This window comes from Trachemys scripta, chromosome 13 (genome assembly GCF_013100865.1).
Source record: "Trachemys scripta elegans isolate TJP31775 chromosome 13, CAS_Tse_1.0, whole genome shotgun sequence".
NCBI lineage: Eukaryota > Metazoa > Chordata > Testudines > Emydidae > Trachemys > Trachemys scripta.
The window spans coordinates 7,168,501-7,183,204 of record NC_048310.1 but is presented as its reverse complement, the minus strand read 5'-3'; the positions used below and the strand labels follow the sequence as shown (position 1 = coordinate 7,183,204).

Sequence of the window (14,704 nt, the reverse complement as noted above, 5' to 3'; positions counted from 1 at the left end):
GCAATGAAACCCTTAGCTCAGTCACACACACACACATCCCCAATGCACTAACTAAAATTTTTCAAAGGCTTGATCGAAGAGCTAATCATGCACTGTTTCTGAAGCTCATTAAACTCAGACTCTGGTGGATTGCTGGAGAGAGACGTTCCAGAGGGCTAGGCATTCTGCTGACTCCAACCTGCTGCTGGCAGTGGAAAGTTTAACCCAAGAAGCAGATTGATGTTTTCCCAAGTAAGGATTGCTGTCACCCATTTTTGGTTATACACAAAATCTGAATTCTTCCCAGGAAGACATAAATCCTTTTGTTATTTTTGGTCAAGATTAATTTAGCCCATGTCTTGAGCAGCTGAATTCATATGTTATCTGACTCACTCTCACATCGAAGTACAGTCAATTCAAACTGGTGTTCAACCACAACACCCTGATCAGTTCCAAATGGAGCACTTTAGTTAGGGAGCTAATGGTGTTATGGTCAGGCTCACTATGACTGTTTAAAAGTCTTCACACAGATTTTAAATAACGTTTTTCCACTGATTTCCGTGTCCTTTGACGTTGCTTATCACTGAAGTTTTTCTAGAGAAAGGGAAAGTTTCAATAAAAATGTTTTTTAATGCAAGTAATATTTTCAGATCAGCCAGCTATTTTAAAATTAAAGAATAAGTGATATTTGATTGGACCACACACTGCAATATCCTAGGATTGCATGAACTGTGAAACTTGCAGTCCTAGAAGAAAACGGACATGAAAAATATCAACATTTACACACAATTATGTTTTTACAGCCACACTACTCCTGAGGGAATTCTGTGCTAAGCAAATAAAAATTCTGCACACAATATTTTAAAATTCTGCAAATTTTGTTGATAAATAAACGTGGAGGCTCCAGCATGGCAGTGGGGAAGCACAAGCCACTGGTTGCATGAAGATGGAAGACCACCATACAACACCCCCACACACACCCCACCCCGAGACATGGACTCCGCAGTGAGGCTGCACCCAACCCTAAGAAAGCGCAAGGGCAGGGCCTGCCCCGGAAACACCCCAGGGTCCTGCCCCTCCATGCCAGGTACACCAGCTGTGGGCAGGCAGACTCAGCTCAGCAGGATTCAAGTATGGAGGGGCTTAGTGTGCGAGAATCCAGGTGTGGAGTGAGAGGGTTTTGTGGGGGGCAATCTGGGTGCAGGCAGCTCAGTGAGGATTTGGGGGGGAGAAGGGGGAGCTGGATACACAGTGGCTCATTGAGGGGGGTTCTGTGCAGAAATTATATATAATGATTCATTAAGTACAAACCCCACGTTAACAGACTCACAGTTGACAAATTTAAAATAGCAAGAAATTTCAGAGTTCAGGTTCTCATGTCATGATTTCTATGTATTACGGTGCACAAAGAAGTTCACAATGGAAATACTGACAACCCCTACTGCAGCTGTAAAAAGGTAATAAGAGCTACCAGTCTAAAATGTTCTCACTAATGCATGGATGGCTCAAGTATGTATGGGAAGTGGTAAATCTTTGAAGCCAGCTTTACTGTTAGCTGTGCTACCCAGTGAGAATGTATAACAGTCGATTTACTACACCAAGTCTTTTCATGAGAACAGCAGGGTTCATAAATGGGAAATTTAACTTGGTAAGTATTTAAGTAGAACAGTAATTATCTGTTCTTTCAGAATAACTAACCAGAACACAAAATATAGATGGTTTAAACTGAAAACTATTTGTTGGCCTGGACTGAATTAAAGCCAACACTATCTAATGTGTAACATGACTACTTATACTCTCCAAGTTTATGAAAAGATTACATAGGTGTTTTTTGGGGAACAACTTGTTCTCAAGAAATTTCATGGGGGATGTTTTTTCACTAATACTCTATGCCAAATAAATACTGGTTTCCTTGCCTATTCAGTCATAAATATTCAGAGTATAATTAGACTAAAAACATACCAAGTGAAGGCTGGATAAGAGAATAGCACTAAGTGGCATCTAATGGCTTCAAGCCCAAGAGCTGCATGAACGAATACAATCATTTCCTATTTATTGTTGAGGGAAAAATCCACATAATGTTACAGATATGAAAAATAACTAAGGATTGGGGAAGCAGGAATCCTAGAGAGTAATGGGCTCCACTAATTTTTCACTCTGTAAATTACATTGTCTGATAGCTTCCTCTAACTCAATTTAAGATTTTTACTTTTTTAAAAAAAATTTTCATACCTCTCAGGTTTGGGGCCACATATTGAAAATATTTAACAATTTTGTTCCATCTTTTATAAAGGCTTGGGGGAAAGTTAAATAGTAATCCTTTCACTATCTAATTAGCATGAGATAAATTTTGTGGGATCATTCAGATACTACAGTACTGTTTTAGAACACCTACTCAACCAAAAGATTTTACAGCTGAAGACTAGAGATTGGGACAGTCTCTCTCCTCTTTTCTGGGTTTTTAGGTACATAGTTGCTTCTAAAAAGTGTACCCTGAGTGATTTAGGCTTCCAAGTAATTAAAAAAAATAAAAATAAAAAGAATCTATCCATCCCTCTCAGTGTTGTTCATGTCAATTTCCTAACTGGCAATAGGAGACTAGGTCACCATTCTAAGTTTGATCCATGAAGCATAAAAACCAGGGGCTAGGTTCCAGGATGCTGTCTGAGGCCCCAGTTCTGCCAACTTTTGCACATGTGAGTAACCTTATGCATGCCAGTAGTCCCAATGAAGTGAAAGGGACTATTCACAGGTATGTCTGCAAGACGGGGCATTACTGATCTTAGATATAAGGCTTTTCTCTTTAAAATCCATGATACCACTGCTCACCTTCTTAAATTTACACATGTAGTTAAGACCTTTGCTAGATTGGGGCTTAAATGCCTCAGAAAGTGAAATGTCTATACTGGGAATTTGCCCATATCCAACAATCTGGCCAATACTGTCTGGGGCAAGCGTCATTGGCACAAATCATGGCTTTCCTTGCCTACACTTGGGTATGCCTCAGTGTAGCTTCATTGGAGGCCGGCCATTAATACTGGTGTAAGCAAGTCAAACTCCAAATACACACCCTTGGAATAAACCCTCATGAGAGGGAATCTCTCTTTCAGTTTCTTAAATGCAGAAAGATTTACAGGTGAGCTACAAAGGATTTTTAAAGAGTCTGGCTTGTGCTCGCCTTTGTTTTTTTATGATTCATAAATAAATTCCTGCCTCTGCCTTTTTAGGTGTTTCTGATTTTTGTTTGTTTGTTTTAAATCTTAGACCTTTTCTGCATTAGGAATTCTGGCCACCGATGTAGCAACACTTGTGCAACCCCAGTCTAGTATAGAAATGGAAAGCTGTGATTTGCACTGCAGCAGCAGCAGCATACCCTGGTTGTAATCGCAGTAATCTCTAATGGTGAAAAATCACTGCTTGGCTTGCCCTATCTAACTAGGGGCTCATACCAGTGCAGTTACACAGATGGCTATTCACGGATGGCTGGAATTGGGATAAATCTCCAGTGTAGAAAAGGCCTTAGAAATACCATGAACGTCAAGTCTAGTCATCCCTGCTGTTGCTGGACAACATTCTGCATATCACAGAGCAGATGATGATGATCTGGTGGTCCATTCTCACCGTAAATTCTATGACTGTGTGTGTATTATATGCTCACAAGACCTTAATCAAAGGTGTGGCGAATGCTGACTCTTTAATAGGGCTGTCAAGCAATTAAAAAAACTAATCATGATTAATCGCACCGTTAAACAATAATAGAATACCATTTATTTAAATATTTTTGATGCTTTCTACATTTTCAAATATATTGAATTACAACACAGAATACAAAGTGTACAGTGCTCACTTTATATTTATTTTTATTACAAATATTTGCACTGTAAAAAAAGAAATAGTATATTTCAATTTACCTAATACAAGTACTGTAGTGCAATCTCTTTATAATGAAAGTTGAACTTACAAATGTAGAATTATGTACAAAAAATAACTGCATTCAAAAATAAAAATGTAAAACTCTACAAGTCCACTCAGTCCTACTTCAGCCAATCGCTCAGACAAACAAGTTTGGTTACAATTTGCAGGAGATAATGCTGCCCACGTCTTGTTTATGTCACCTGAAAGTAAGAACAGGCGTTCGCATAGCATTGTTGTAGCCGGCCAGCATCGCAAGATATTTATGTGCCAGATGTGATAAAGATTCATATGTCCCTTCATGTTTCAACCACCATTCTAGAAGACATGTGTCCATACTGATGACAGGTTCTGCTCGATAACGATCCAAAGCAGAGTTGACCGACACATGTTCATTTTCATCATCCGAGTCAGATGCCACCAGTAGAAGTCTGATTTTCTTTTTGGTGGTTCAGGTTCTGTAGTTTCTACATCGGAGTGTTGCTCTTTTAAGAATTCTGAAAGCATTCTCCATGCCTCATCTCTCTCAGATTTTGGAAGGCACTTCAGATTTTTAAACCTTGGGTCGAGTGCTGTATCTATCCCTAGAAATCTCACATTGGTACCTTCTTTGCATTTTGTCAAATCTGCTGTGAAAGTGTTCTTAAAACTAACATGTGCTGGGTCATCATCCGAGACTGCTATAACATGAAATGTATGCCAGAATGCATGTAAAACAGAACAAGAGACATACAATTCTCCCCCAAGGAGTTAAGTCACAAATTTAATTAACGCATTATTTTTTTAAACGATCATCATCAGCATGGAAGCATGTCCTCTGGAATGGTGGCCAAAGCATGAAGGGGCATATGAATGTTTAGCATATCTGGTATGTAAATACCTTGCAACGCTGGCTACAAAAGTGCCATGTGAATGCCTGTTCTCACTTTCAGGTGACATTGTAAATAAGAAGCAGTCAGCAGTATCTCCTGTAAATGTAAACAAACTTGTTTGTCTTAGCAATTGGCTGAATAAGGAGGAGGACTGAGTGGACTTGTAGGCTCTAAAGTTCTACATTGTTTTGTTTTTGAGTGCAGTTATGTAACAACAACAAAAATCTACATTTGTAAGTTGCACTTTCACTATAAAGAGATTGCACTACAGTACTTGTATGAAGTGAACTGAAAAATACTATTTCTTTTGCTTATCATTTTTTCAGTGCAAATATTTATAATTAATAATAATAATAATAATATAAAGTGAACACTTTGTATTCTGTGTTGTAACAGAAATCAATATATTTGAATATGTAGAAAAACATCCAAAAATATTTAATAAATTTCAGTTAGTATTCTATTGTTTAACAGTGCGATTAATCGTGATTAATTTTTTTAATCGCTGCTAATATTTTTGAGTTAATCGCATGAGTTAACTGCGATTAATCGACAGCCCTACTCTTTAATAAAGATTTCCTTTGTCCAGAAATCTTTATTAAAATTCCATAATGCACACAGGACCATAGAATCTTCCAGAACACACAACACCTGAACTACTGCTGTAAAGCAAACAAAACTTCCTTAAAAAGCCTTCAGCTTTTCTTTTTTTAAATACATCATTAAACAGCAAGAGGACACAACAGCACAAGACCAGAAGTTCCACAGCTTTCATGCAATTCTGAATTTTAGTATTTATGGGGTGGGACAGAATAAAAATGGCAAATACTGTTGATCTTTCCCCTCACTCACTGAATCGGCACTAATATTTGATACATAATGCAGTTTTGAGCACCTAAATTAGTTACCTACTGCATAAAAGAGTCAGATCTTTTCAAATGTATAAACCATTTAAAAGGATTCAGGCCTTTTCTAGATTTTCCGTTTGAGATCAGAAAAAAGTTCATGCAAGTATAGACTTCTCTATTCTGCCAGTACAACTTTTATTTTAAATAGTAAAGCAGTCAACAGAAGCCAGTTTAATACTAACAGTGACTTGGGCACGTATCAGCATTATCTGATATGTAGGTCTCTATCCTGAACCACACAGTATTTTAATGTATGATTTGAGATTAAATGTGCATAAATTTCTCTTTATGATTTTGATAGGGCTTTTGTTTATATAAATTTTTTAAAAAGGCAAAATCTCTCCAGTAGCAAGAGGCAGACCCACCATCTATACAATTAGAGCACATATGTGTACTATTGTAGCTGCAGATAGTCACGATAAGATTCATATCTACAAAGAAAGCAACAAAACGCATTGACACATGCACTAAAAGAACAGGAGTACTTGTGGCACCTTAGAGACTAACAAATTTATTAGCACATAAGCTTTCGTGGGCTACAACCCACTTCTTCGGATGCATATAGCACTATGTACCACGTAGGTCCATCTTATTGGTCCACTTGAAAGTATCCAAGACTTCCAGTATAGGGCTTTTTGTCTGTCCGTCTTTCTCTAAACCTTTAGACCTCTCTAAATCTGGAAGGTTTATAAAACAATTCCCAGCTAGCATCAGTGGTAATAGTAGGCTCCCGCAGCCAGATCTGATTTTATCACCACTTAATTAAATCTACTTAAGGCATGTTTAATCAACACTGTGGTTAAAAAATTATCTGGCCATTGAGGCCTTTTCTATGCTAAGACTCCCACCTGTGCTAACATCATTTCAGCTGAACAGGTGACAGTACTGGTTGCTTCTATGGTTGATACACTCGAAAGAAAGTCTACACTACAAAATTAAGTCGACCTAAGTTACATTGACGTACAGCCACCACAATAATTGAATCAGTTTTACCTGTCCACACAACGCTCCTTGTGTCGGCAGTGCACGTCCTCACCAGGAGCGCTTGCACTGATTTAACTGCCGGCAAGATGCATTGTGGAACTGTTTCTGAAAGGCAGTAACAGTTGATGTAAACAACACAGAGTACACTGACACTGTGTGAACATAACTACATCAACGTAAGCGCTATGCCTCTCGCAGAGGTGGAGTTATTAAGTCGGTGTAGTGAGCAAGTTACATTGGTGAGAGCTACATTTTAGTGTAGACACTTGCAGAGTTAGGTCGACGTAAGCTACCTTATTTCGATCTAACTCTGTTGCGTAGGCTAGGCCTTAGGCATCAAAATAGTGTTATGCTTCTTTTGCAGCTGCCAACTCCCAGCATCACATTTCAGAGGTGAGGGGAAGAGAAGGAAAGGCAAGCCTTATATTTGCTGAAGTGCAAACCAGGCAGTAAATGGACTTCTAGTTTGCCTTTTCACTGGAATAATTCACAGGTACTCTGGTCTCACTAACAACTCACAAATTCAGAAGGACATGCGAACAAGATAAAATCCATATTTTAAAATAGTGAATATAGGTTTAAATAATGCTGTTAGACAGTGACAACACATATAAAACAATAAAATAGGGTATGGAGAAAACCAGCCAATGTTTAAAAGCGAAATTTTCTAGTATATCATTGCTAGTATATCATTGACACTACAGCTCTTCAATTAAAAAGTTATTCCTAAGCAATCGGTCTGATTACTTTTGGATCATTTTTACTTAGTTATGAAGGCTTTAAAACTGCATATTGTGCAGTATTTTAGTTTAAAAGTATCAGTGATTTCAAACACTGTTGAGGTATATAATTGTATTTTCAACAGTTACCCAAAAGCTAAGTAGGTTGGCAGTGGCTGCCCCACATACTCAATGCACAACTCACGCAAGATGCATATATGGAAACAGATTTGGGTGAGCCTAACACCATTGTCTTTACTGCCTTTTATATTTCTCCTAATTTACATACAGGCAAAGTAATTCTTGATTCATCCTGCTCTCTTCCCCTTTTACCAATATGGAACATTTCAGAGGGAAAAAACAAACAAACCTTCTCTTCCAAGTTTCATATAGAGCTAATTTTAACAACTAAATTATGTCATTGAAAATAATCTACAACTATACTCATGGGAATAGCATCTCTAGAATTAGCACTTCTTTTGTTTTCAGCAAAAACAACAAAACCTCAAAATGGCAAAACACAAAATATACTCTGCAACTCAGGACATGGCTTCAAGGGAAAAGTTATTATTAGACATATTGGAGTAACAATTAGAGGACTCAATCAGGATCAGAGCCCCATTGTGCTAGGTGCTGTGCAAACACACAAAGAGACAGGCCCTGTCCCAATAACCAGCTAAAGAATCACAGCATCTCAATTTATGCAATTCAAATCATACATTTAAAAACACAGATTTTTAAACCAAGTGGTTAAATACTTTAAAACAAGGTTGCTGTTCAACAGCTTTGAAGTTGCACACTGGAATGTTGGTTTATGTGTGGTTAACAATTGCTAGCTTTGCTTTTCCATGAGTGGTTTACACACAGATTTAACGAAAACAGTTTAGAGACTGGTACAGGTAAAACAGTGCAGTCTCCTGCGGTACACGCTTTTATTTCAGATGAAGAGTGTCCTACTTCAATTTTGCTTAATTGTAATTGATAACAATCAGTAGATAATTAGAAAAAAAAATAGTGTACAAACACAGGACTTGAATACAATGATGTCATGGCTGAAGAAAAACATCATAGTCTGCATTTAAAAAAAAGGGGAGGGGGTCAACATCATTATGAATTCAGTGAAAGTTTTTTGGCTCTTTCTATTTGGTTTCTCACTATGGAATATTCAGTCCAATTTCCAAATAAGCTTGATTTTAAATGCCTAAATTAGATTCTCATGTTAACATTCATTATACTATTGGGCAACATTCATTTAATTAAAATGAACATACTACCAACGGAGAATGCTTTACTCCTTTCAAGTCCTTCCTGTTTAGTAACAAAAAAATCTTCCTGGTTCTACCCATTAAACCATTTTTGTGAGAAAAAACAAGAAGCCTAGTAAACGATGACAGTCCAAGTAGGGAGTCTCAACTTTCCAAGCTGGAAACTCAGTACCTATATGTGAGCCACGTGAACATAGTGTGGCTCATCGTACCCACGAGTGGTTAGGCCACAGAAAGGTCTGTGTATGCCATTGCCTCGAAGCTAAGAGAACTGCTCCTTGAGCTCATGTAACAGAGGCTCTCACTTTTAGAACACAGGGATTTGAATGCAGGGCCATTGATGACCCACCCATGTAGTTACCATCACAAATGAAAGAGGACCAGGGAGAAAGTTAGGGCTCACTTTGTCCCATCTGGGGTACCACCCACTTGTCTTGAAGTCCCTGGATGGGTCATGTGGTAATGGAACGGGAACACTTCAATTTCTAGCCTAAATGGGTATTAACATAATAAATGACTGAACAAGACATAATTTCTCATGATAGATCGGAGGCTAAAATTCAGTTTAAAACCAGAGTTACCCAATAGTGCTAAGAATAATCCAACTATTACCCTTCTTTTGCAAGACTGGGATAAAGCCAGAGAGCTCCTAGATATGCCTCTTGTAGGACTCAGGTTCAGCTTTAACAAAAAAAAAAAAAAAAGTATTTTTTCAAAATCTGATTCCATAAAAGGATTACAAATTTCAGCTACTGTTTCCTCAAAAATATTCTCAGGTCCTTCAATCAGCTGCAGCAACACAAAATAAAAACAAAACTATTTTGCATGCACCTAAAAGTGATACCTTATCACTAAAACCAGATCCAGCAGTCCATATAGAAACCCTCTTAAGCAGCTTATTTCCAAAGTTTTAAAGGAGCCTATGGAATAATATGCCTGATAGATATTATATGCTACATTCTTAGAACAGAGATGTTGGTACAGAAATTGGAGGCAGACTGACCCACCATTCATAAGATATCAATTTGCAACAGAATCACACAACTACAGTATCAGATTAACCACTGACTGTGTTACTTCCTTGCAACTGCAAACAAAATATGTCCAGAACTACTATGTAAAAGGCTTTGATTCTGCGGCTGACTCCACACAGTCAGATCCCTACACCTGCACAGAGCCCCAGTGAAATCAGTGAGCGTTCCTCCACATGGAATCAGTTGACGGACTGATGACTAAAATGTTACTCACCTAAGGGAGCCTTATTTTGCTGTTTGTTGGAATGCCCCATTGTATAGTATTTCTTGGTCCTGTCTCAAAATTGTTTTATGTAAGTGACAGGTCGAGGAGGAAAAGTTATTGAAATACATTACGCCCAATCCCTCATCCTCGCATCGGTGGGAGTAAAACTGATATTATCAACCTGTTTTCATCTATAGTAAAAAATAAAAAATATATCCTAAATCAGTGGATATCTAAAGCAAAACTTGTTTGACACCCAGAAAATTGAATTAATTAGTTCAATTTTGTTACACTTACTTACTATCTCAGAGAACACCACAAGTTTTATATGACATGGTTCACCCTCAACCTTAAGTGACTAGACTGCATCAGCAATCCACAGAACCAGAACTGTCCAACATCTAGATCTACCTCAGACCGGACATGCAATCACCTTCCAGATGTGAACATGTAACATGGAACCCTGTATATAATGAGTTTACCATTTCATGGCTATTATCCCTTTCTTCCTGATCCTTACAAAATATGCGCACACTTCACTGATTGTAAATTGTAATTATTTCAGCAGTGACAATTACACATTTTTTTCTTCCCAGATGTGTCTTGTTTGGTATGGGAAATAACATTAACATGATGACGCAAACGTCATTCAAGTACCATGACAACATTGATGTTATATTTGTGCTGGAAGAGTCACTTTAATTATAAATGCATTTTCAGAGGTTTATAGCTCCTTCCAAAATTACTCCTTTGGCCTGAAGTTTCTCATATTGTTCACTGTCCAGAAAGGATTGGGGAGAAGGTGAGCTGTTTGTTTGCTTTTGAATTTTAGTAAAATTATGTGAGACTCCTTTTGAGTTACCTGAGCATGAAAAAAATAAAGGTGGTATACATGTATTGAATATATTTTTCAGACACTGCTGCTCATGGATAATTCAAGTGTTTTCATTTTTTAATTCAAATTTGAACTATAAATATTCCTATTCACTAAAACATTATAAAGTTACAAACGAATGAAAATGGCAGTCACTGCCTGTGTGTTTTCCCTCTCAATACAAGTATGCACAGAGTGCATTTATCTAGCGATATGTTCAAAGGTCTATATACATAACTGCACAGCGCCTGTGCTGCTTATTTTGATGACAGAACATGCACTCAGTGTTGCTCTTAATTTTTCAAAATATAAAAAGCAAGGAATTTATATAAAAATACAACTGTAACGCAAAGTAATCGTTAGATTTTATATGGACAAAAAATAAAATAAACTATGGTTTCAATCTGGCTAGAAAACCACAAACTTTTAAAGTCACAGACACTTCAGATAAGTCATTAGGCTATTTAAATTATACACTGTAACAACAGCATGGAAGTCTAAGGCAGTTCCACTGCATCTTGTGACAAGGTAAGTCTCAACGTTTAAGATGAACCCAAAGGAGTTTGTGCTCAGAGTTTAGCTGACATCAAATACCAACCCAGCATAGCTTGTGCTCGGGCAAAGCAGCACAAATGATGGGGAAGGGCTGGCACAGGGAAAGTCTTTATAGAGCTCTGATGGCTGGGGCCCCAGTACAGCTTATCTTCTCCTGGCACCTGCGCTGACTCTGCTGGGTGATGTTGTGATCATGCAAACGTTATCAAGTCACATCACCACAACATGCAAGCCTGCAATGTTTGGATTTAATTGCGCACAATTAAACATGGTTGGACTGAGTGAAATGTATTGTTTTTCCATGCTCTTTGTCCAACTATAGATTTAAGCCAACTTCTTGTTCTAAAAAGTATTAACTAGCTACCAGCATCTGAACAGCTTAGCAGCCTTCACTTAAAAACAAGTCTGAATTTGTCTCAAACAGATTTTCTTAACTTCAAAAGACAATGAAAATATATAAAGTGACACTAATTTGTTATACTCCCTTAAAGAGAATTTTGTTACGATGTAAACTATCAGTGTTCTTCAATACCATACGTATGATTCCATGTTTAAAATGAACTGCCCTCCCCGCAAAGGTTATTGTTCTTCTGAACACAGTGGGCAAGTGATTACCCAGAAGGTAATTTTTATTGCCACCAGGAAGAACAGTAGAATGGATTCTCCATCCATCTTAGAATGGCTTAAAAGGTGCTGAAAAATTTTATACTATTAGTGAAGACCAAAATGGTGTGCTCTGAGAGGCATTCATGTCTATTCCTTGTGCATGTTCACTTGGTCCTGATCCTATTTCTACAGAACTTTTGTATGCGGTAAATTTTACTTTTAACCACCAAGAAGGTGAGAGTGTGGAAGATGGAACTGAGGTCTGTATATTTGTTCTATTCCTTATTTTGATTTGATGTCATGCTTCTTCTGCAGAATAGAAACCATAAGATTAAGTATTCGTATGGAGGCTCCTCCTGCAGTTAATTATATCCTTATAGCCTGTACTGAAGTATTTTTCCATCTATACTTCATTCACAACAAAAAATTAAATTGAACAAAAAGTAAACCTGTAACCTCTGCTTGTTGGCTCCATCTATTTTGAGACAAGGAAACAAAATGTTGAGAAAATCACCCAGATGTCCAAAGCCGAGTATTAAAAAAAAAAAAATGCAAACTTTCAAATTTAAGGCAGCAGTATCCAAAGGAATGTACAATTAGAAGGAAACTTATGTTACAAGACACCTCCAACACGTACCTTCCCATCTCCAATACATATCCATCAACTTCCCATCTCAGGCAAAGATGCAACTCCCACTGAATTCAATAGGAGTTTTATCAGTCCCTTAAGCAGCCACTTTAAGTACCACTCCAGTACAATTTTGTTCAGCATTTAGAGTGTCTCCTACTGGGTTATGTTAAATGGGACCTAGACTCACCAAAATTTCACTGCCACCAGACAGACACTTCTAACCAACCTAATTCCTACCCCCTCCAGCCCATAATCATTGAAGACAGATGCTTACTCCCATTTCGAGCTAGATTTTCCATGTCTTTCTCCCTGGCTGGTCTTTGATCTGCTACTCATGAAGTGAGGCAGTCCAGTCAGCTCAAGCCCATTTTTGTTGATCTACTTATGACTCTCTGATGAATGTCCCCCTTCTGATAATATGACACAGATCCCAAGCATCCTAGATGAATCCCACACCATCCCATCTACTAGACAATTGATTTTTGCTGTTCCCTTAGGTTGTCACTTATCACGAGAATGTTTGAGGGGTAGGAAGGAGAAAAGATGTGGCTATGTTGTTTAAGCCTTCAAAAAAAAAAACCCAATTTGAGATATTACCCAAGCCCTGAAAGGAAGAGTGCGAGGCTGCAATACCCACCTTATGGCAGCCAGGGTAGGTTGCCATGGTGCTAAGAGCGGGAATACTGGGATTCTTGCTGGTGCTGGCCATGATGTTTTGGATCTGGGTAAGCTCTTGCCTCAGTACCTGCTTCTGGTGGAAGCTAAAGGCAGGGTGGTTGGACGCCATAGTGAAGAGCAAGAGAAATTCATCCCCAGTGCGGCCCTCGTTGAGCTGCAGCCCATAGTTGTTGATGACAGAATCAATATGGGTAAGTGTGCGGAAGAGGACTCCAGCTGCCTCTCGGTGTGCAGACCCCAACAAGGCAAGGGAGACCAGCAGTTTGCTACGTACCACTTCGTCTGTCAAGTTAGTGAGGCTACCCAAGTCAGCAGGGTTGTTAGCCTTGATTTCAGAGTCACGTAGGGAATGATAGTCCTTGCGGGCCAAGTCCTCTAAGCAGGCACCTAGAAAGCGCAGTTCAAGTGGGATGCACAAGTCCAGGAGGCCACAGAGAAATTCCACCCGCTGCGGGGAGGGCAATTCTGAGAACCAGCGGTACACACTGTCCCTCTGCAGCCGCGGGCACCGCTTCTCTACCATGTTACCGCTTCTCTACTGCAGCTACCACCACCAATGCTGGTACCCCCGGGGACAGGGGAGGTACACACTGGGGAGTGAAGGAAAGTGCCCACACAAAAGTGGGGGAATGGGACCCTGAGAGATAAGTGCCCAGATACAAGAAGGGGGCACCCTAAGAGCAACACACACTGGGTCCCAAATAGTAAAAATCCAGGAAAATCAGGGAGCTCGCATTAGGGGTGAGATATAGGGACCCTAGGGGGATTACTGATGTGGGGGGACACAGGGATGCCAGGGGCGGGGGCTTCCAATGGTAGAGATGAGAAGACACGCAAGGACCCTGGGAGGGGGGAAGGGAGGACCCCAGGGAGAAGTTTCCGATGGGGCGATGAGAGGACACGCAGGGACCGCAGGGAGGGGTTACTGATGGAGATGTGGGGACACAAAGGCACCTGGGGATTAGTGATGGAGGCTGACAGGACACGCAAGGACCCAGGAGAGGGTGAGGACCCCCGGGAAGGGTTACCGATGGGGATGAGGGGACACGCAGGGACTCTGCGGGAGGTGACGACCCCAGGGAGGGGTTATCGATGGGGATGAGGGGACACACAGGGACCCGTGGGATTAGTGATGCAGAGTGACGGGACAGGCAGGGGCCCAGGAAGGGGTTAGTGATGTGTGTGTGTGAGGAGGGGGAGGGTGACAAGACACACAGGTACCTGGGAGGGGTTTAGTGATAGGGGTGGGGGTGACAGGACACGCAGGGACCCAGGAGGGGGTTAGTGATTGGGGGTGGGGGGTGACGGGACACGCAGGGGCCTGGGAGGAGGTTAGTGATTGGGGGTGGGGGGTGACGGGATAGGCAGGGGCCCGGGAGGGGATTAGTGATTGGGGGTGGGGGGTAACGGGATAGGCAGGGGCCCGGGAGGGGGTTAGCAATGGGGGCGGGTGACGGGACACGCAGGGACCCGGGGGGGGGG

At 40.0% G+C, this 14,704-nt stretch overlaps 1 protein-coding gene across 1 annotated transcript in view; it reads right to left on the bottom strand.

Annotated features, from left to right (window-relative positions):
* ZCCHC14 (zinc finger CCHC-type containing 14) overlaps window positions 1-14,511 on the bottom strand; it is an 89,582-nt gene extending 75,071 nt beyond the window's left edge. The window contains exon 1 of the mRNA XM_034788832.1: window positions 13,182-14,511. Within this exon, the coding sequence (XP_034644723.1) occupies window positions 13,182-13,745 (564 nt within the window). The 5' untranslated portion in view covers window positions 13,746-14,511. The remainder of the gene's footprint in view (window positions 1-13,181) is intronic.
* Window positions 14,512-14,704: the final 193 nt, after the last annotated feature.